Here is a 21,187-nt window from a genome sequence, read left to right on the forward strand (position 1 = left end):
CAAGAGACACTGTGCCAGGACCAGCTCTTTCTTATAATACAATTCTAATTAATACATGTAGAAAGAATGATGGAAATAGAATATCACCATTTGGAAAATACCACAGTAATAATTATTATTGGCAAGTATAAATGGATGCAAAAATTAGTGGACAAAAGCATGTGAGAAATAGAATATTTGCATAGTCTCAAAGTAGCAAGATATTTATTAATTACAAAAGAGTAAAGAGTAATTTCACAGTGGAAAAACTTGTTAGATACCACGTTTTTCAAGTGATCAAAGTTAACATCACCAGGAAAGAGGCATCTGGAAATTATGTACCTCTGATATGTATACTGAGGACATAAGATCACTTCTGTGGTGTTCCTACCCAAAATACATAACCTCAGTCTAATCCTGAAGAAACACCACACTGAAATTTAGGGACATTCTACAAATGAACTGGCCAGCACTCTTCAAAACTGTCAAGGTCGTGAAAGTCAAAGCAAGACTGAAGAGCTGCCCCAGAATGAAGAGACAAAGGAGACACAAGAACCAAGTGCATTCTGGTTTAGATCCTGGGCCAGAGAAAGGACATTAGAGGGACAACTGTTGAAATTTGAATAAGGTGTGTAGATTAATCAACAGCATTGTGTCAATGATAATTTCCTGGTTTAGATTATTATTCAGTACTGTGCTTATGTAGATATGTTAAAAGTAAAACCTTAGAGGCTGGCCGCTGTGGCTCACGCTTAGAATTCCAGCACCTTGGGAAGCTGAGGCAGGAGGATCACTTGAGCTCTGGAGTGCGAGACCATCTTGGCCAACATGGTGAAACCTTGCTTCTATTAAAAATATGAAGATTAGCCGGGCATGGTGGCAGGCACCTGTAATCCCAGCTACTCAGGAGGCTGAGGCAGCAGAGTCGCTTGAACCTGGGAGGCACAGGTTGCAGTGAGCTGAGGCCGAGCTCACAGCATTGCACTCCAGCCTGGGCAACAGAGTGAGGCCCTGTCTCAAAAAAAAAGTAAAACCTTAGGCAAACTAAACAGAGTTTAATTGAGCAAAGAACAATTTGAAAGTCGGGCAGCCTCCCAAACTAGATTAGGTTCAGAGAAACTTGGGTGCTGCTGCATGTGGAAGAAGACTTGTGGACAGAAAAGGAAAGTGATGGACAGAAAATGGAAGTGAGGGACAAACAGCTAGATTGGTTACAGCTTGGTGTTTGCCTTATTTGAACACAGTTTGAATGGTTGGCCACATGTGATGGGCTGAAACTCTGTAATTGGCATAATAATAGGTTATAGCCTGTTTACACATTCAGTTTGGTTACAGTTCATTATGTGTGGAGAAACCTTTAGGCCAAACTTTAAATATGTAAGTTTTATATATTAAATGTATAAAATACATGTTATATATATTAAAAGTATATAAAAATATATGTTTAGCCTTAGGCTAAACTTAATTTAACTGATGTTAATATTAGGGGAAGCTGACAGACAGGTGTCCAGGAATCTCGTGCTTTATTTTGCAAGTCTAAAAATAATTTTAAAATAAGGATGTACAAAAGAGGAGAGGTGAGGGAGAATAAAGAAGAAGCCCAGGTCCTACAACTTAGCTGCTCTGTGGGAGCAACCCAGGACCCTGTGGCTCTTGTTGGGCAGCACCTTGGGTCTCTCTATTGGAAACTAGTGTTTGGCCTAGAGAAACTCAGAGGCCCCACTTGAAAGGTCTCCTGCTTCCCTCTGCCTGAGTAAAAATCCATGACAGTCTCAATGTCCATTCTTGGTAGCCTGTGGACCCCAGAGAAAGGCAAATGTCTAAGTCCATATCCATCTTCTTGGGACATTCCATTCTCTGTTGCCTGTCTGAGGGACTATCCCTATCCCCAGTAAAGATGCAAAAACCGAGGCCCAGAGAGGTGAAGGCACCATCTCTAGGTCACACAGTCAGTAAATGCAGAGCCAGGTCCAAGCCCAGCTGTGTGTGACTCCAATGCCATGCCTTTAACCACCTGACATTACTGCTCTATTATTGCTCAGTTCAGGTGGAGACAACAGGCATTCACCAAGCACTTGCTGTGTTTCAAGGGGGCAGTGGGACTGGAGGTGAGGGCGGCTGAGATACTGATCCTGGACCGCAGGTGCTGCACTGGGAAGGCGAACCCCCATACTGCTAAGCATGTGGCAGGCAATGTATCATATATCCACAGTCATTCATTCACTCACTCATTCAGTCTCTGGCCTGTCCCTGGGCTCTCATTGGTGGGTCTGATATGGTCCTTCCCCTGAGAGCTCCTGACCCAGCAGGGGAACAGACAGTTAAACAGTAGGCTAACCATACAGAGATGCCATGAAGGGGAGTCAGGGAGAAGGGAAGGAAGGAGGGAAGATGATTAGGAAAGTCTGGGAGATGAAACTATTGGTAACACAGTGGGTGTAGCAGACACAGCCCTGCTCAGTGGGAATTATGGCCAGAGAAAGAGATTGGGTGGAGTTTAGAACTGGGGCAGAATGGGAGTGAGATCTTGCTGAGAAGGTATCCAGGATGAAGAAGCTGGAGGCAGGATCTCTGAAGGTGATGTTGGGAAGGCCCTTCACGTAGACACAGGGTAAGCAAAGGCCTGGACGTCTGGGATGGGCTGTTAGTGGACTTGACCCAGCTACTAGGGAATCATTCCAGAGAGGGGATACATGCTTTCCAAACACTGTCTTTGGGGGATGCTCTTTTATAGGGTGGGAGGTCATCTGAGCTTGACTCTTATCAATGAGAGAAATAGCTCACGGCTATGCAGCTGAGATGAGGGCGGGGGCAAGGGCAAAGGGATTTTTTTTTTTTCCGGTTGAAAGCAGGATATACGCAGGCTGCTGTCCAGAGAGGGGATGAGTACATGGAGAGGAATTACACTCTCTCTGCATTTCCCTGAGGAAGAGGCACCTGGGCACTGCTCTCTCCTTTCAGGCTTGTGGTGGACCTTCCCAAGCAAGTCATTCTGGCTCCGGTAGGTTATAGCCACACTCGGGGTGGGGGGTGGGAGTGGGACGGCCCAGGGGCCACAGGGAGAGACTGAACCCAGTGGCTTGGGGAGTGGGCACAGGTGCTGGGAAGAGGGAGGTGCTAAGTCAGTGCAGAGCTTTCTCTCCAGGGCAGCTGTTAGAGCAATTGCTTCCAGCACCTTGAGAGTGATGGATCTTCTGACCTCTTTCCCCTCCTTGACTCTGGCTCTGAGAATCTGCTTTGCAGATTCTGAAAACCCCTGAGAGTTGGTTCTCCAACCTGGCTGGGGGAGCTCAGGCATTCCTTTCCATCTCTGGGCCTCAGTGTTAACAGCTGTAAGATAATGTGGCAGATGAGATGGTCTTTAAGGGCCTCTCTCCCAGGGCCAAAGTTTCACAGCTCTGTGGTCTCTTCTTTTGCACATGTCCACCCTCTCCCCGTCCTCCTCCTTTCCCAAATTCTTGGTCCCTTCCTTCTGCCCAAAACAGTTCCAGATTCAAATAGTCCCTGGATCCCCTCCCACGCATTCCAGCCTGAATCAAGTGTCATTTAATCAGCGAGTTTATTCATTTTAGGGGCTGGAAGAGAACCAATAGTATATGCCAGGCCCTTAGTTTACCATAATAACCCTGCAAGGGAGGCATATTATAGGTGAGAAAGCTAAGGCTCAGAGAGGTTAAATTATGAGCTCCGAGTTGCACAGCCATTAAGAAGTGAGTTAAGCTGTATTCTGTCTGTTCTACCCTGCCTATTCTGTCTATTCTACCATGCTGAGTGTCCTGCCCTTTCTGGGGATGGTGGGGTTTCATTTTCATGCTGAAATACACACGCAAAGAGTTCTCACGGGGACAATTCAGGCAACAAGGAGAGAGGCAAAAAGCAATACATCAAAAAACATTCTGGGAAAGACATGAAAGTCTCACCTTCCGCAGCAGCAGCTCCTTGAAGGGTCGGGCTCTAAAAGTGCTTACTTTTTGTTAGCTGAAATAAGCTTTGGGAGGAGGGTTACTCTTGTGATTTTATACACGTCACAAACATCTCTATTTCCTGACCAGGCCAGGAAACATTAAGTGATGTGGGGTCCCAGGGAGCGTGGGGAGCAGGCGGGCCTCACATATCTCAGGAGCTATGTCTAGCTGGAGGCTGCAAGGGGACTCCTGCCCTGCTGAGGAATGGATAAGGCCACTCCCTTCCAGCCAGACTTTGTGTAATCTGGTGTACCAGACATGGCTCTGGCATGAAAGCAAACAGGATACACTAAGATGTTCCTGTGGGTTATTTTTGCAATGGTAGCATCACAGGGGACTTTTGTTTTTGTTTTTTGGCCTCTTTCTTATTTTTCCACTGTATTGCTACATTTTACAATGAATGTATATTATTATGGTAATCAGGAAAAAATAACATGTTAAAAAAGTAAGGAGAGAGAGCATGCAGTGATCTGGAATCAGAGGCCAGCTAATTCCTCTGGCCAGCTGTACCTGCCTAGCAGTGTGGCCCTGGAGTTCCTGGGAAACCAGAGAGGCGATACCTGTTCACCCCTTCAGGAGGGAGCCAGGAAGACACAGCAATGACTGGGATAAAAAAAGGGTATCTGGAAACACAAAGCCCTGTGTAAGTGTCAGGACTGGTTTTTACTATCTTCATTGTGTTTTATAAATCATGATCCAAATACGCTTCCCATGCAGACCATCCAGAAGGCAGCTGTTCATCCTGCAAGCCCGAGGAAGGGGCGCACACAGGCTGAACTCCCAGTGTGTGATTTGGGGCTCCAGCTCTGGAGCCAGCTGCAGGAACTTGGTTTCCAGTTCTGCCGTATACTTGCTGTGTGTCCTTGGGCACATTACTCCCCTTCTCTGTGTCTCAGTTCCTCATCTGTAAAATGGGGCCCATTTTATAAGGTTATTGTGAGAAGTCAGTGCATTATTACATATAAAGCCCAGGGGAGGGGATCCACAACCTAGTTGTTATTACTGTTATTTTTTTGAGACAGGGTCTTGCTATGTTGCCTATGCTGGTATCAAATTCCTGGGCTCAAGGAATCCACCAATCTCAGCCTCCTAAGTAGCTTGGACTAGAGGTGCACACCACTGCACCTGGCTGTGCTTACTATTTTCTTTGAGTTGTATTGTAACCTAGCATTTAAGAGCATGGACGCCTGGTTTCAAATCCTGGCTCTACTACTCAATTGCTCTGTCATCTTGGACCAGTTCTCTAACTTCCCTGTGTGTTAGTATCCTCAGCTCTAAAACAGGGCTAATAATAGTATTTACTTCTATCAGGTAAATGTGAGGATTAAATAAGTTAACATATTTAAAGCCCTTACCCTAGATTGTATTTTAAAGGAGGATATGATTTCCACATTCAAAAGAAGCCAGCAAAAATATTTTCCACTAGAAGTGATCTCAAATGGTGTCCTTGGTTTCATATTTCAAAGGCTGGTGTGGCCTCTGGAGATCACATTCAATCTTGTTTATTTGATCAGCTTGCATGCTGAATCAGTTGCACTGTGAACAGTACACTCAGCATGGGTGTGCTTTCAGCACCTGAGGGACCTACACGTGACCCTGTCCATAGGCTTCTTGGCTGTGGGGAGGGTGGTCATGAAATTGATGTTTAAGGTGGAAGAGGGGAGATGGTAGGAGACACAAAAGAGGGTTCAGTGAGTCAAGCAGGGTTTGGTCAAGCTGTGTGGGGCCTGATCAGGGGAGTGCTGGTGAAAGTTTGACAACCAGCTCTGGGCTGGGGGCACAGGGGAGGTAGGATGGCAGAGGAGAGGAAAGCCTTGATTTATAGCTTTTGTCATGGTGTAAATATTCCCAGTTTCAAGTTACCAACTTAACCTCACTGAACGCAGAGTTGGTTAATTCCATGATCGTTTGTTTAATGCCTCCCAGATGCCATGACTGGCTCTCAGCACACCACTGGCTTTGAACCTTCCTGCCACTAGTTGCTGAGGCCAGAAGTCCCACTGTCGGAACCTCAACCTTCGAATTTAAGTTTGATCCATTTTGAAAGGGAGTGTGGGGAGGACGGGGTCATCACTTCCACCTCACATTGTGAGGGCCATCCAATCCCCAGCCCCCCATTTGCTAATCTGAGGCTGTGGACAATTGGGCTTCACCTGTCCACACCTGTTTCTTTATCTGGAAAGTGGGGATTACACTCACTTTGCTTCCCAGGACGATGGCGAAGATAAGGTGAGAAAATTACATGTGAGTGTTCAACTCATAGAAGGAGCCCAACTAACATGGCTGCATCCTCGTCACAATATCCTTCCTCTTGTTGCCTCAACTGTGACTTTCCTGAGAGACCTAAGGGAGGGGAGCCCTGGATATCTCCCAGTGAGGGTAAGATCCTGGACAACCAGCAAAGACTCAATCACCCTTTCTCTTTTTTTTTTCTTTGAGATGGAGTTTCACTCCTGTTGCCCAGGCTGGAGGGCAGTGGTGTGATCTCAGCTCACTGCAACCTCTGCCTCCCGGGTTCAAGTGATTCTCCTGCCTCAGCCTCCCAAGTAGCTGGGATTACAGGCACCTGCCACCACGCCGGGCTAATTTTGTATTTTTAGTAGAGACGGGGTTTCGCAATGTTGACCAGGCTGGTCTCAAACTCTTGACCTCAGGTGATCCACCCACCTTGGCCTCCCAAAGTGCTGGAATTACAAGCATGAGCCACTGTGCCCGGCCTTCAAGGATGAGGTGGGACCAGGGACAAGGCACCATGTGCCTGGAGTCTGAAGACCTGGATTTCAGATGCAGCTTGGCTAGTGACTTCTTGTGTGACCCTGGTAAAGTTGCTTTGCTCCTGGGTTAAATGGGGCTGATGGTTCCTTCCCGATTTGCCTTACAAGGCTACGGCAGTGCCTATGAAGGTGCCTGGCCAGCTGTAACATGCATATGGGAGTGCTGACTGCTGCTGTCATTGTTGGCATTATTGATGAAAGTGATAGGAGGGGATGGTTGATCCAGAGGTGAGGGAGACCTGGAAAGATTCCCAGAGTCAAAGATCAGGGGTAAAGGCCTGATTGCTGTTACCACTGTTGTTGGCATTATTGATGAAAGTGATAGGAGGATGGTTGCTCCAGAGGGGAGGATGACCTGGAAAGATTCCCAGAGTGCGAGATCAGGAGGGTAAAGGCCCGATTGCTGTTGTCATTGTTGTTGGCTTTACTGATGAAAGTGATAGGAGGATGGTTGCTCCAGAAGTGAGGATGACCTGGAAAGATTCCCAGAGTGAAAGATCAGGAGGCTAAAGACCTTGAGTAGAAGGGGATAGAGTGTTCCATGTACAGGGAGAACAAAGGTGGCCTGGACTAGCAGGGTCCGCTGACTCTGACCTCTGGCTTTGATTGAAACATTCATCAGACTTGGTTGTTTGCTGAAACAAAAGTCAGGGGGCTTTGAGAAATCAAGTCAGGATCAAGGTCCATGTCAGCAGCTCAGAAAAGCTGGTGTTAAATCAATGTCACCTCCTGAGTAATAAGCCCTGATAAGGCCCAAGTACACTCCTCACATCCTCCTTCTGCAGTAGCTCACAGGCTCCCAGCTCCAGCCATATGCTAGGAGTGTCCTTACTGCTGCCCAGAAAAAGGAGGAGTTGAAGGCCAGAAGGCCCCTGGTGCAGAGGAGAGGACAGGAAGACCAGCAAAAAACAAAACAAAACAAAACAAAAGGCACTGGGTAAAGTTCCTGAGGTTGATCAGGAACACAGCTGGGCCTTAGATAAAGCCACTCAGGCTGAGCTCCTGGGGTGGGGACAGGTCATGTGTAGTTTCCACAGCATCTGGTCCAGATGCCATTGGATAGGAGCCCAAGGGTGGGGCAGAGGCTCATAGAGTGGGAGGACTCCAGGACTCCCTCAGAAGAGGCTCTGCTTCAGTAGCACTGAATTGTTCCACCAGCCATGAGATCATGGTATCACAGATACTTTGGGTCAACTGAGGACCCAAGTCAACATTTATTTCAAAGTCTGCCTGAAAAAAGGGGATAAAACTTTTATCAGAAAGGGCTAAGGAAAATGTTTGCAATATATATGAAAAAAGCGAACATCCTCACTATTATAAGACCTCATAAAATGAGCATCCCACCCATTAAAAGAATAAATAATTTACAGAATAAATACGAAGGGGTATTGAACATATTAAAAAGTTCAAACTCATGCAAGTAAAATATTAAAAAATAAAATCCAGAAGTATGGGGTAGAGCTGATTTGCATTTCTCAGTTTGTGGCCCATGACCCTGAGTAGTCTACAGGCCCCTCTTTAGTGGCTCTTCACGATTGCCTGCTTGGGCCACAAATTTCTTTTTATCTCCTTCCTCTCTCCTCCTCAAGCCCCCTTCCCCATTGGTGAATGCTCTTTGTTCAACGTGAAGTCTGTCTTCCCCTCTCTTTCTCCTGGAATGCACTACAGGTTTGAGCCTAATTCTTAGTTCATGACATACTTGTATCACTGGTTTATGTGAAGCTCTCATCAAAAAATTATTTTAAACAAAGCAATAAAATTCTGGGATGTCACTGCCTTAGATGACACTTGACCGTGGACAGTGACTCATCCCATCTCCATGGTCCACCCCAATCCCATACTGCTGGCTTCTGCCCAGGCACCTGCCATCTTGAAGGTGCCTCTCATTCCTATGCCTTCCTGTTATCTATTTGTACTCCTTCAAAAGTATATATGTTTTGTTTCATTTGTCTTAATTTCATTAAAAGAGTGTCATGTACATATTTTTATGAGACTTAGAGACAAGTGGGCTGATTCAAGAGGAGAGACTCACAGGGTGGTTGTGAGGGTGAGGAGGAAAGAATCTGCAAGATATTCCATGTTTCAGTCTTAGGTGACTGAGTAGTTGGTGGAGTCATTAAGTTAGATAGGCCTAGGAAAGAAGAAAGGGGCTGGTGGGGAGATGATGAACTCAGTTCTGGGCAAAGCAATAATTTAAGCTCGCATTTATTGAATGCTTGCTATGTTCCAGTCAGTTTTGTAGAACTTAAAGTGCTCTGCATGTATTATCACCTTTAAGCATAACAAGAACATTGCCAGATAGGCACAGTTATTATTTTCATTTTAAAGATGAGGAAACTGAGAGGTAGAAAGTTTAGTAGGTTCTGAGCCCATCAACATGATGGATCACACCTTTCTGCTACAAACAGAAATACTGGATAAAATATTTAAAATATTAAATATTTGTCATTGAAAATATTGATATGAGGCCAGGCGCGGTGGCTCACGCCTGTAATCCCAGCACTTTGGGAGGCCAAGGCGGGCGGATCATGAGGTCAGGAGATCGAGACCATCCTGGCTAACATGGTGAAACCCCCTCTCTACTAAAAATACAAAAAATTAGATGGGCATAGTGGTGGGTGCCTGTAGTTCCAGCTACTCGGGAGGCTGAGGCAGGTGAATGGCCTGAACCCAGGAGGTGGAGCTTGCAATGAGCCGAAATTGCACCACTGCACTCCAGCCTGGGTGACAGAGCGAGACTCCGTCTCAAAAAAAAAAAAAAAAAAAAAAAGAAAGAAAGAAAAGAAAATATTGATATGAAACTATTTACAAATAAAATATTTTAAAACTCTCAAAAAGCAAGGGAAATCCTCAGGTGACAGGAGTAAAGAAAACCCAAAGCCAGGGTGGATGCGTTGGACATTTATGGATAAAACAAGCCCCATGGGCGTCTGCCATTACTGAGGCTCGAGTAGGCAGTTTTCCCCTCACAGTGTAAACAAAGCCACTGGGAAGTTTGAACTGGGCAGAGGCCACTGCAGCTTGGCAAAGCCACTGTAGCCAGGCTCCCTCTCTAGATTCCTCCTCTCTGGGCAGGGCATCTCTGAAAGAAAGGCAGCAGCCCCAGTCAGGGGCTTATAGATAAAACTCCCATTTCCCTGGGACAGAGCACCTGGGGGGAGGGGTGGCTATGGGTGCAGCTTCAGCAGACTTAAATGTTCCTGCCTGCTGGCTCTGAAGAGAGCAGTGGATCTCCCAGCACAGCACTTGAGCTCTGCTAAGGGACAGACTGCCTCCTCAAGTGGGTCCCTGACCCCTGTGCCTCCTCACTGGGAGACACCTCCCAGCAGGGGTTGACAGATACCTCACACAGGGGAGCTCTGGCTGGCATCTGATGGGTGCCCCTCTGGGATGAAGCTTCCAGAGGAAGAAACAGGCAGCAGTATTTGCCATTCTGCAGCCTCTGCTAGTGATACCCAGGCAAACAGGGTCTGGAGTGGACCTCCAGCAAACTCCAGCGGACCTGCAGCAAAGGGACCTGACTGTTAGAAGGAAAACTAACAAACAGAAAGGAATAGCATCAACAAAAATACATCCACACAGAAACCCCATCTGAAGGCCACCAACATCAAAGACCAAAGGTAGATAAATCCACGAAGATGAGGAAAAACCAGTGCAAAAAGGCTAAAAATTCACAAAACCAGAATGCCTCTTCTCCTCCAAATGATCACAACTCCTCACTAGCAAAGGAACAAAACTGGATGGAGAATGAGTTTGACGAATTGACAGAAGTAGGCTTCAGAAGGTGTGTAATAACAAACTCCTCTGAGCTAAAGGAGCATGTTCTAACCCAATGCAAGGAAGCTAAGAACCTTGAAAACCGGTTAGAGGAATTGCTAACTAGAATGACCAGTTTAGAGAAGAATATAAATGACCTGATGGAGCTGAAAAACACAGCACAAGAACTTCGTGAAGCATACACAAGGATCAATAGCTGAATCAATCAAGCAGAAGAAAGGATATCAGAGATTAAAGATCAACTTAATGAAATAAAGGGTGAAAACAATATTAGAGAAAAAAGAATATAAAGGAATGAACAAAGCCTTCAAGAAATATGGAGACTATGTGAAAAGACCACATCTACATTTGATTGGTGTACCTGAAAGTGACGGAGAGAATGGAACCAAGTTGGAAAACATTCTTCGGGATATTATCCAGAAGAATTTCTCCAACCTAGCAAGACAGGCCAACATTCAAATTCAGGAAATACAGAGAACACCGCAAAGGTACTCCTCGAGAAGAGCAACCCCAAGACACATAATTGTCAGATTCACCAAGGTTGAAATGAAGGAAAAAATGTTAAGGGCAGCCAGAGAGAAAGGTTGGTTACCCACAAAGGGAAGCCCATCAGAGTAACAGCGGATCTCTCTGCAGAAACCCTACAGGCCAGAAGAGAGTGGGAGTCCAATATTTAACATTCTTAAAGAGAAGAATTTTCAATCCAGAATTTCATATCCAGCCAAACTAAGCTTCATGAGTGAAGGAGCAATAAAATCCTTTACAGACAAGCAAATGCTGAGAGATTTTGTCACAACCAGGCCTGCCTTACAAGAGCTCCTGAAGGAAGCACTAAACATAGAAAGGACAAACTGGTACCAGCCACTGCAAAAACATACCAAATTGTAAAGACCATCGACACCTATGAAGAAACTGCATCAACTAATGGGCAAAATAACCAGCTAGCATCATAATGACAGGATCAAATTCACACATAACAATATTAACCTTAAATGTAAACAGGCTAAATGCCCCAATTAAAAGACACAGACTGGCAAATTGGATAAAGAGTCAAGACCCGGCCGGGCACGGTGGCTCAAGCCTGTAATCCCAGCACTTTGGGAGGCCGAGACAGGTGGATCACAAGGTCAGGAGATCGAGACCATCCTGGCTAACACGGTGAAACCCCCTCTCTACTAAAAAATACAAAATACTAGCCGGCGAGGTGGCGGGCACCTGTAGTCCCAGATACTTGGGAGGCTGAGGCAGGAGAATGGCAGTAAACCCGGGAGGTGGAGCTTGCAGTGAGCCGAGATCTGGCCACTGCACTCCAGCCTGGGCAACAGAGCGAGACTCCGTCTCAAAAAAGAGAGAAAACAAACAAAAAAAAGAGTCAAGACCCATTGGTATGCTGTATTCAGGAGACCCATCTCACATCCAGAGACACACATAGGCTCAAAATAAAGGGATGGAGGAATATTTACCAAGCAAATGGAAAGCCAAAAAAAAAAGCAGGGGTTGCAATCCTAGTCTCTGACAAAACAGACTTTAAACTAACAAAGATCAAAAAGACAAAGAAGGGCATTACATAATGGTAAAGGGATCAATGCAACAAGAAGAGCTAACTATCCTAAATATATATGCACCCAATACAGGAGCACCCAGATTCATAAAACAAGTTCTCAGAGACTACAAAGAGACTTAGACTCCCACACAATAATAATGGGAGACTTTAACACCTCACTGTCAATAGTAGACAGACTAATGAGACAGAAAATTAGCAAGGATATTCAGGACTTGAACTCACCTCTGGACCAAGTGGACCTAATAGACATCTACAGAGCTCTCCACCCCAAATCCATAGAATATACATTCTTCTCAGCATCCTGATACCAAAACATCACACTTATTCTAAAGTTGACCACATAATTGGAAGTAAAACACTCCTCAGCAAATGCAAAAGAATGGAAATCATAACAAACAGTCTCTCAGACCACAGTGCAATCAAGTTAGAGTTCAGGATTAAGAAACTCACTCAAAACTACACGGCTACGTGGAAACTAAAGAACCTGCTCCTGAATGACTACTGGGTAAATAACGAAATGAAGGCAGAAATAAATAAGTTCTTTGAAACCAATGAGAGCAAAGACACAACATATTAAAATCTCTGGGACACAGCTAAAGCAGTGTTTAGAGGAAAATTTATAGCACTAAATGCCCACAGGAGAAAGCAGGAAAGATCTAAAATCGACAGCCTAACATCACAATTAAAAGAACTAGAGAAGCAAGAGCAAACAAATTCAAAAGCTAGCAGAAGACAAGAAATAACTAAGATCAGAGTAGAACTGAAGGAGAGAGAGAGATGAAAAACCCTTCAAAAAATCAATGAATCCAGGAGCTGGTTTTTTGAAAAGATCAATAAAATAGATAGACCACTAGCCAGACTGATAAAGAAGAAAAGAGACAAGAATCAAGTAGACACATTCAGAGAATACTATAGACACATCAGAGAATACTATAAACACCTCTACACAAATAAACTAGAAAATCTAGAAGAAATGGATAAATTCCTGGACACATACACCCTCTTAAGACTAAACCAGGAAGAAGTGGAATCCCTGAAGAGAGCAATAACAAGTTCTGAAATTGAGGCAGTAATTAATAGCCTCCCAACCAAAAAAAGCCCAGGACCAGACAGATTCACAGCTGAATTCTATCAGAGGTACAAACAGGAGCTGGTACCATTCCTTCCAAAACTATTCTAAACAATAGAAAAAAGAGGGAATCCTCCCTAACTCATTTTATTAGGCCAGCATCATCCTGATACCAAAACCTGGCAAAGACACAACAAAAAAAGAAAATTTCAGGCCAATATCCCTGATGAACATTGATGCTAAAATTCTCAATAAAATACTCAATAAAAAAACCAAATCCAGCAGCACATCAAAAAGCTTATCTACCACCATCAAGTCAGCTTCATCCCTGGGATACAAGGTTAGTTCAACATATGCAAATCAATAAATGTAATCCATCACATAAACAGAACCAATGACAAAACCACATTATTATCTCAATAGATGCAGAAAAGGCCTTCAATAAAATTCAACACCCCTTCATGATGAAAACTCTCCATAAACTAGGTACTTATGGAACATATCTCAAAATAGTAAGAGCTATTGATGAGAAACCCACAGCCAATATCATACTGAATGGGCAAAATCTGGAAGCATTCCCTTTGAAAACCAGCACAAGAAAAGGATGCCCTCTCTCACCACTCCTGTTCAACATAGTATTGGAAGTTCTGGCCAGGGCAGTCAGGCAATAGAAAGAAATAAAGCGTATTCAGATAGGAAGAGAGGAAGTCAAATTGTCTATGTTTGCAGATGACATGATTGTATATTTAGAAAACCCCATCGTCTCTGCCCCAAATCTCCTTAAGCTGATAAGCAACTTCTGCAAAGTCAGAAAACAAAATTAGTGTGCAAAAATCAAAAGCATTCCTATACACCAATAACAGACAAACAGAGAGCCAAATCATGAGTGAACTCCCATTCACAAATGCTACAAGGAGAATAAAATACCTAAGAATACAACTTACAAGGGATGTGAAGAACCTGTTCAAGGAGAACTACAAGGAAATAAGAGAGGACACAAACAAATGGAAAAACATTCCATGCTCATGGATAGGAAGAATGAATATCGTGAAAATGGCCATACTGCCCAAAATAATTTATAGATTCAATGCTATCCCCATCAAGCTACCATTGACTTTATTCACTGAATTAGAAAAAAAATACTTTAAATTTCATATGGAACCAAAAAAAGAGCCCATGTAACCAAGACAATCCTAAGCAAAAAGAAAAAAGCTGGAGGCATCACACTACCTGACTTCAAACTATACTACAAGGATACAGTAACCAAAACAGCATAGTACTGGTACCAAAACAGATATATAGACAAATGGAACAGAACACAGGCCTCAGAAATAACATCACAGGTCTACAACCATCTGATCTTTGACAAACGTGACAAAAACAAGCAATGGGGAAAGGATTCCCTATTTAATAAATGGTGTTGGGAAAACTGGCTAGCCATATGCAAAGAACTGAAACTGGACCCATTGCTTACACCTTATACAAAAGTAAACTCAAGATGAATGAAAGACCTAAATGTAAGACCTAAAACCGTAAAAACGCTAGAAGAAAACCTAGGCAATACCATTCAGGACATAGGCAGGCATAGGCAAAGACTTCATGACTAAAACACCAAAAGCAATGGCAACAAAAGCCAAAATTGACAAATGGGATCTAATTAAACTAAAGAGCTTCTGCACAGCAAAATAAACTATCATCAGAGTGAACCGGCAACCTACAGAACAGGAGAAAATGTTTGCAATCTATCCATCTGACAAAGGGTTAATATCCAGAATCTACAAAGAACTTAAACAAATTTACAAGAAGAAAACAACCCTATCAAAAAGTGGGTGAAGGATATGAACAGATACTTCTCAAAAGAAGACATTTATGCGGCCAACAGACATGAAAAAAAAAGCTCATCATTACTGGTCATTAGAGAAATGCAAATAAAAACCACAATGAGATGAGATACCATCTAATCCCAGTCAGAATGGTGATCATTAAAAAGTCAGGAAACAACAGATGGCTTGAGAGGATGTGGAGAAATAGGAATGTTTTTACACTGTTGGTGGGAGTGTAAATTAGTTCAACCATTGTGGAAGACAGTGTGGCAATTCCTCAAGGATCTAGAACCAGAAATACCATTTGACCCAGAAATCCCCTTACTGGGTATATACCTAAAGGATTATTAATCATTCTACTATAAAGACACACGTGCACACATATGTTTATTGCAGCACTGTTGACAATAGTAAAGACTTGGAACAAACCCAAATGCCCATCAGTGATAGACTGGATAAAGAAAATGTGGCACATACACAGGATGGAACACTATGCAGCCATAAAAAGGATGAGTTCATGTCCTTTGCAGGGACGTGGATGAAGCTGGAAGCCATCATTCTCAGCAAACTAACACAAGAACAGAAAACCAAACACTGCATGTTCTCACTCATAAGTGGGAGCTGAACAATGAGAACACATGGACACAGGGAGGGGAACATCACACACCCTGGCCTGTTGGGGGCTTGGGGGCTAGGGGAGGGATAACATTAGAAGAAATACCTCACTGTGCACATGTACCCTAGAACTTAAAGTATAATTAAAAAAAAAAGAAGAAATACCTAATGTAAATGACAGGTTGATGGGTGTAGCAAACCACCATGGCATGTGTATACCTATGTAACAAACCTGCACGTTTTGCACATGTATCCCAGAACTTAAAGTATAATAAACAAAATTTAAAAAAAAAAAAGCTCCACTGAAGCTAAGCTGCCATTAAAAAAAATTATAAGCCATACATGAGGAAGGGTCAGGAGACATATTAAATAGATGAATTGATATCCCTAAAGAATAAAGAAGAATTTGAAAAACACTATAGGTATTTTTAAATAATGAAGGAGAAAAATAAAGAAACAAAACCATAATGAAAGGATTACATACTCTGAGAACACCTAAAGCTTAGTAGCTTATCCAAGAGTAAGTGTCCCAGAGTAAGTGGGATTCAGTTATAAGACAAAGGTGAGGGGGATATCTTGGTGACATAACCATTAAGTGGTGCAGATGGCTCCCTAAGCTTGTGCTCTTACTTGCTGGACTGTAGGTGCTGATGTAGATTTGAAGAGTCTATTGGACATTCCAGTGCAGCAGCAAAAGTGGGTTTAGAGAAATGTAGAGAATGCTAGGTCTCACCATATTTTTCCCCCACACCTCTACAGGACATCGGGACTGGGCACTTCCTTCCAACATGGCCGCCACTGCCTCTCTGCAGCCACTCACCACTGAGGATGCCGGTCCTGAGAATAGCAGCTTCTATTACTATGACTACCTGGATGAGGTGACCTTCATGCTCTGCAGGAAGGATGCAGTGGTGTCCTTTGGCAAAGTCTTCCTGCCAGTCTTCTATAGCCTGATTTTTGTGTTGGGCCTGAGCGGGAACCTCCTTCTTCTCATGGTCTTGCTCCGGTACGTGCCTCGCAGGCAGATGACTGAGGTCTATCTGCTGAATCTGGCCATCTCCAACCTTCTGTTTCTGGTGACACTGCCCTTCTGGGGCATCTCCGTGGCCTGGCATTGGGTCTTTGGGAGTTTCTTGTGCAAGATGGTGAGCACTCTTTATACTACTAACTTTTACAGTGGCATCTTTTTCATTAGCTGCATGAGCCTGGACAAGTACCTGGAGATCGTTCATGCTCAGCCCTACCACAGGCTGAGAACCCGGGCCAAGAGCTTGCTCCTTGCTACCATAGTATGGGCTGTGTCCCTGGCCGTCTCCATCCCTGATATGGTCTTTGTACAGACACATGAAAATCCCAAGGGTGTGTGGAACTGCCACGCAGATTTCAGCGGGCATGGGACCATTTGGAAGCTCTTCCTCCGCTTCCAGCAGAACCTCCTAGGGTTTCTCCTTCCACTCCTTGTCATGATCTTCTTCTATGCCCGTATTGGTTGTGTCTTGGTGAGGCTGAGGCCCCCAGGCCAGGGCCGGGCTCTAAAAATAGCTGCAGCCTTGGTGGTGGCCTTCTTCGTGCTATGGTTCCCATACAATCTCACGTTGTTTCTGCATACGCTGTTGGACCTGCAAGTATTCGGGAACTGTAAGGTCAGCCAGCATCTAGACTACGCACTCCAGGTGACAGAGAGCATCGCCTTCCTTCACTGCTGCTTTTCACCCATCCTGTATGCCTTCTCCAGTCGCCGCTTCCGCCAGTACCTGAAGGCTTTCCTGGCCGCTGTGCTTGGATGGCACCTGGCACCTGGCACTGCCCAGGCCCCATTATCCAACTGTTCTGAGAGCAGCGTACTTACTGCCCAAGAAGAAATGACTGGCATGAATGACCTTGGGGAGAGGCAGTCTGAGAACTCCCCTAACAAGGAGGATGTGGGGAATAAATCAGCCTGAGTGACCAAACCTCAGTCTGATGGGAATAGATGGGAACCAGCTCAATTGGGCATCCACTCAAAGTGCTGTCTCCAGGGGCCTCAGTGACCGTGTTGCTAAAGCCAGTGGTCAGTTCTCAGTTCTCAACCATCAGCAGCATTTGCTCGCCCCTGCCTTCTTCCTCCACTTTCTTCACTTGCTTCCAGGACACCGCGCTTTCTTTTCTGAATTCCTACAATGATCCATCCTTCCTTCCTTCCTTCCTTCCTTCCTTCCTTCCTTCCTTCCTTCCTTCCTTCCTTCCTTCCTTCCTTCCTTCCTTCCTTCCTTCCTTTCCTTCCTTCCTTCCTTCTGACAGTGTCTTGCTCTATTGCTGTGTTGCCCAGGCTGGAGTGCAGTGACTGCAGCCTCCTCCTCCCGGGTTGAAGCGATTCTCCTGCCTCAGCCTCCCAAGTAGCTGGGACTATAGGCGCCTGCCACCACGCCCAGCTAATTTTTGTATTTCTTTTTCTTTTTATTTCTTTTTTCTTTTTTTTTTTTGAGATGGAGTCTCACTCTTGTTGCCCAGGTTGGAGAGCAATGGCGCGATCTCAGCTTACTGCAACCTCCACCTCCTGGGTTCAAGCGATTCTCCTGCCTCAGCCTCCTGAGTAGCTGGAACTACAGGCACCTGCCACCATGCCCAGCTAATTTTTGTATTTTTAGTAGAGACAAGGTTTCACCATGTTGGCCAGGATGGTCTTGATCTCTTGACCTCGGGATCCACCTGCCTTGGCCTCCCAAAGTGCTGGGATGACAGGTGTGAGCCACCATGCCTGGCCCTAATTTTTGTATTTTTATTTGAAATGGAGTTTCACCATGTTGGCCAGGCTGGAGAATTGCTGCAATAGTTTTTCAACTGGCCCCTGTGCTTCTTCTCTCTTGCTCTCCTCCCTTCTCATCTGCACCTAGCAGCCAGAGTGATCCTGACACTCTCAGCCTTTACTCCCTCCTTCCTCAGAGCATCAGCCTGTCAAAACACCAGATTACAACAAATTTAGTTTCAAGGTCTCAGCGTTATTGGCAACTCTAGAATCAGGCGATACACTCATTGAATCAGGAACAGATTCACTACATAATATAGAAAGAGTATTCCGATGAGCTGGGTGGAAGAAGTTAGTTTTATAGACAGGAAAGGGCTGTCGAAAGCAGGAAGAAATGAAGAAAAAAAAGAAGATTGATTTTTTTTTTTTTTTGACACAGGGTGACTCTGTCACCCAGGCTGAAGTCCACTCCCACAATCATGGCTCACTGCAGCCACCACCTCCTGAGCTCAAGTGATCCTCCCATCTCAGCCCCCCAAGTAGCTAGGACTGCAGGAGCACACCACCACACCTGGCTAATTTTTATATTTTTTTGTAGAGACAGGGTCTCACTATGTTACCCAGGTTGGACTGGAACCCCTTGGCTCAAGCAATCTGCCTGCCTCAGCCTCCCAAAGTGCTGGGATTACAGGTGTGAGCCACTGCACAGGGCCAGACTGGTCATTTCAAAGTTACTTTCTATATACGGCTGGAACAGGGTGTTTGACATCAGGTTACTTTTTAATGATGATTAAAACAGGGGGAACTTCATTATCATGAGCATGGTTACTGTCTGCATTATCACGTCAACTGAAACTGTCACGTTTGGGAATTTGGCTGTTAACTCTGTCTCCAGGAGTCTCAAAGGTCAGATAACAACTTAGTTTCGGTTTGAGGAAATGGAACTTTCATACAACAGATTCCATTTTGGTTCGGTCTGGTCAGCTGGGACCTAGTGCAGGAGCTTAGTCCAAACAATGGCCTCCCATAGTTTTTATTTAACAAGCCCAACTCCTTACGGTAAGCCTTTAAGGCCTATGTGATCTGTGATCTGCACCCGCCCTGGCTACACTCTTTGCCCTTATGTCCACCAGCCTCCAGTGCTCCAGACACAACTGATCTCAAACACGCCTGACACATCCCCCTGGGGATTCCTCTTCCTGGACTGCCCTCCTCTCAGCTGTCTGCTTGGCTCACTCTCTCACCTCCTGAGGTCTTAGCTCAGATCTCACCTTTCACTCACCTGTCCAACCTATTTAACACAAACTCGCCCATCTCTGATGCTCCTGATCTTCCTGATGCTCTATGTTTTAATTTTTTCAATAGCACTTATTTCTTTCAGACGTTGTATATGTTTTTCCTATTTGTGAGGTTCAGTGCTACTGTCCCCACCCACACTGTCCCAGGTGAATTCCACAAGGTGGGGATCTTGGTTAGGCTCACTGCTGTACCCAACCCCCTAACACAGGGCCTAGTGTGTAGGTTTTCAGAAAGTGTCTGTTAAATGCATGGGTGGAGGAGGAAGTATTTTCCTTCTGGCATTGCTGGGGAAAAAGAGCCTAAGGTCCTCCACTCACCAGGGTTCCACATTCTCTGTAGTCCAGCTGGGAAATACTATTAAAAGGACCATTCTTGTAGCCTTGATGGTGTCCCCAGCATCTGGCAATCAGGAGGGCCTGGAAGTGCTCTGCCCAGGGAATGTCCCAGGACCATGTGCAGTCTGCAGAAGGAGGCAGTGAACACGCTTGGCCTGGGCCCCATCTCAGGAGCCTTCAGATCTCCCTGGGACCTGCACAATCAAGTCCAAAATCTTTGTCTGATGTCAAGGCTAGCGCTTTTGCAAATAGGACCCCATACATCTTCCAGCCCTCATACTCCTCCATTCCCTTTTCATTTCTGGAACATTTCAACTTCTATGCCTTTGCTCTTGTGGGCACCCTCATGTAATTAGGATAATTTCCAGCCAGGTATTCCCTTCCCTTGTTTTATAACTGAATCCCACTTTCTCTGGGACACCACTGCTCGGTCACTCTGCCCTGTGTTTTGAGAGGAGGTTGGGTGGAGCATGGGACATGGGTCAGTTACTGCCTTCACATTTCCCTGGTCATGGTGATTTTTTAGGGGTGGGCACATGACCCAGGCAGAGCCAATGAAGTGTGATGTCACTAGAACATGCGAGAAGAGAGACATGAAACTGAAGCTGAGAGGGTTTGAGATCTGGAGCTACTCCTTCCTCCACCCAAACTTCAGAAGGTGAAGGAGATAGCGCATGTGAGTGAGCAGATCCTGAGGGCACTGTTTGAGCCTCAGAAACAAAGCACCTCTGAAGCTCATCCCAATCTTGGATTCGATAGTTACAAGAACCAATAAATTCCTTTCCGTGTGGTCATGTTGTTTTGTTACTTGCAACCTAAAGATTCCTGACTGATATACTGTGCCCAGTGCTTTTCTCTTCATATCTCTAATGTTTGGCATTCTCCCTGCCCCCTGACACATCCACTGAGAAGCCTTTCCCCAGGGAGCTACCTGCCCACATGGCATCTCTCTTTCTTGAGCTTCTAAAGCACTCAACTGCTCTTTCCACCTCATAGAACTACCTGGTGCAACCTGCACACGTCCCACCATGTCTGCCCTGCACAATTGAACGTGGAACCTGGCACACAGGAAAGGAAACTTTTTGGTGGATGGAATGGAGGGTAGGAGAACAGACGGCTGGGTGAACATAAGCTCCATGAGAGCAGGGACTTTGCCATGTGTAGACTCTGCATCCCCTGTGCTTCAATACATGCTCAGAGTATAGTAGATTCTTTTTGGAATGAATGGATAAGTTTTTTTTTTTTTTTTTTTTTTTTGAGTG

General features: G+C 45.0%; 1 protein-coding gene across 2 annotated transcripts; it reads left to right on the forward strand.

Annotated features, from left to right (window-relative positions):
• Positions 1–2,489: 2,489 nt before the first annotated feature.
• Positions 2,490–20,717, forward strand: ACKR2 (atypical chemokine receptor 2). 2 transcript variants are annotated; one of them, XM_005546795.5, is made up of 3 exons: positions 2,490–2,590; positions 2,832–2,980; positions 16,326–20,717. In XM_005546795.5, the coding sequence occupies exon 3, from the start codon at positions 16,355–16,357 to the stop codon at positions 17,507–17,509; it is 1,155 nt and encodes a 384-aa protein (XP_005546852.3). In that variant the 5' UTR covers positions 2,490–2,590; positions 2,832–2,980; positions 16,326–16,354; the 3' UTR covers positions 17,510–20,717. The 2 variants fall into 2 exon arrangements, with proteins under 2 accessions (XP_005546852.3, XP_005546854.3); XM_005546797.5 differs by lacking the exon at positions 2,832–2,980.
• Positions 20,718–21,187: the final 470 nt, after the last annotated feature.

The sequence above is a fragment of the Macaca fascicularis genome, chromosome 2 (genome assembly GCF_037993035.2).
Source record: "Macaca fascicularis isolate 582-1 chromosome 2, T2T-MFA8v1.1".
NCBI classification, from domain to species: domain Eukaryota; kingdom Metazoa; phylum Chordata; class Mammalia; order Primates; family Cercopithecidae; genus Macaca; species Macaca fascicularis.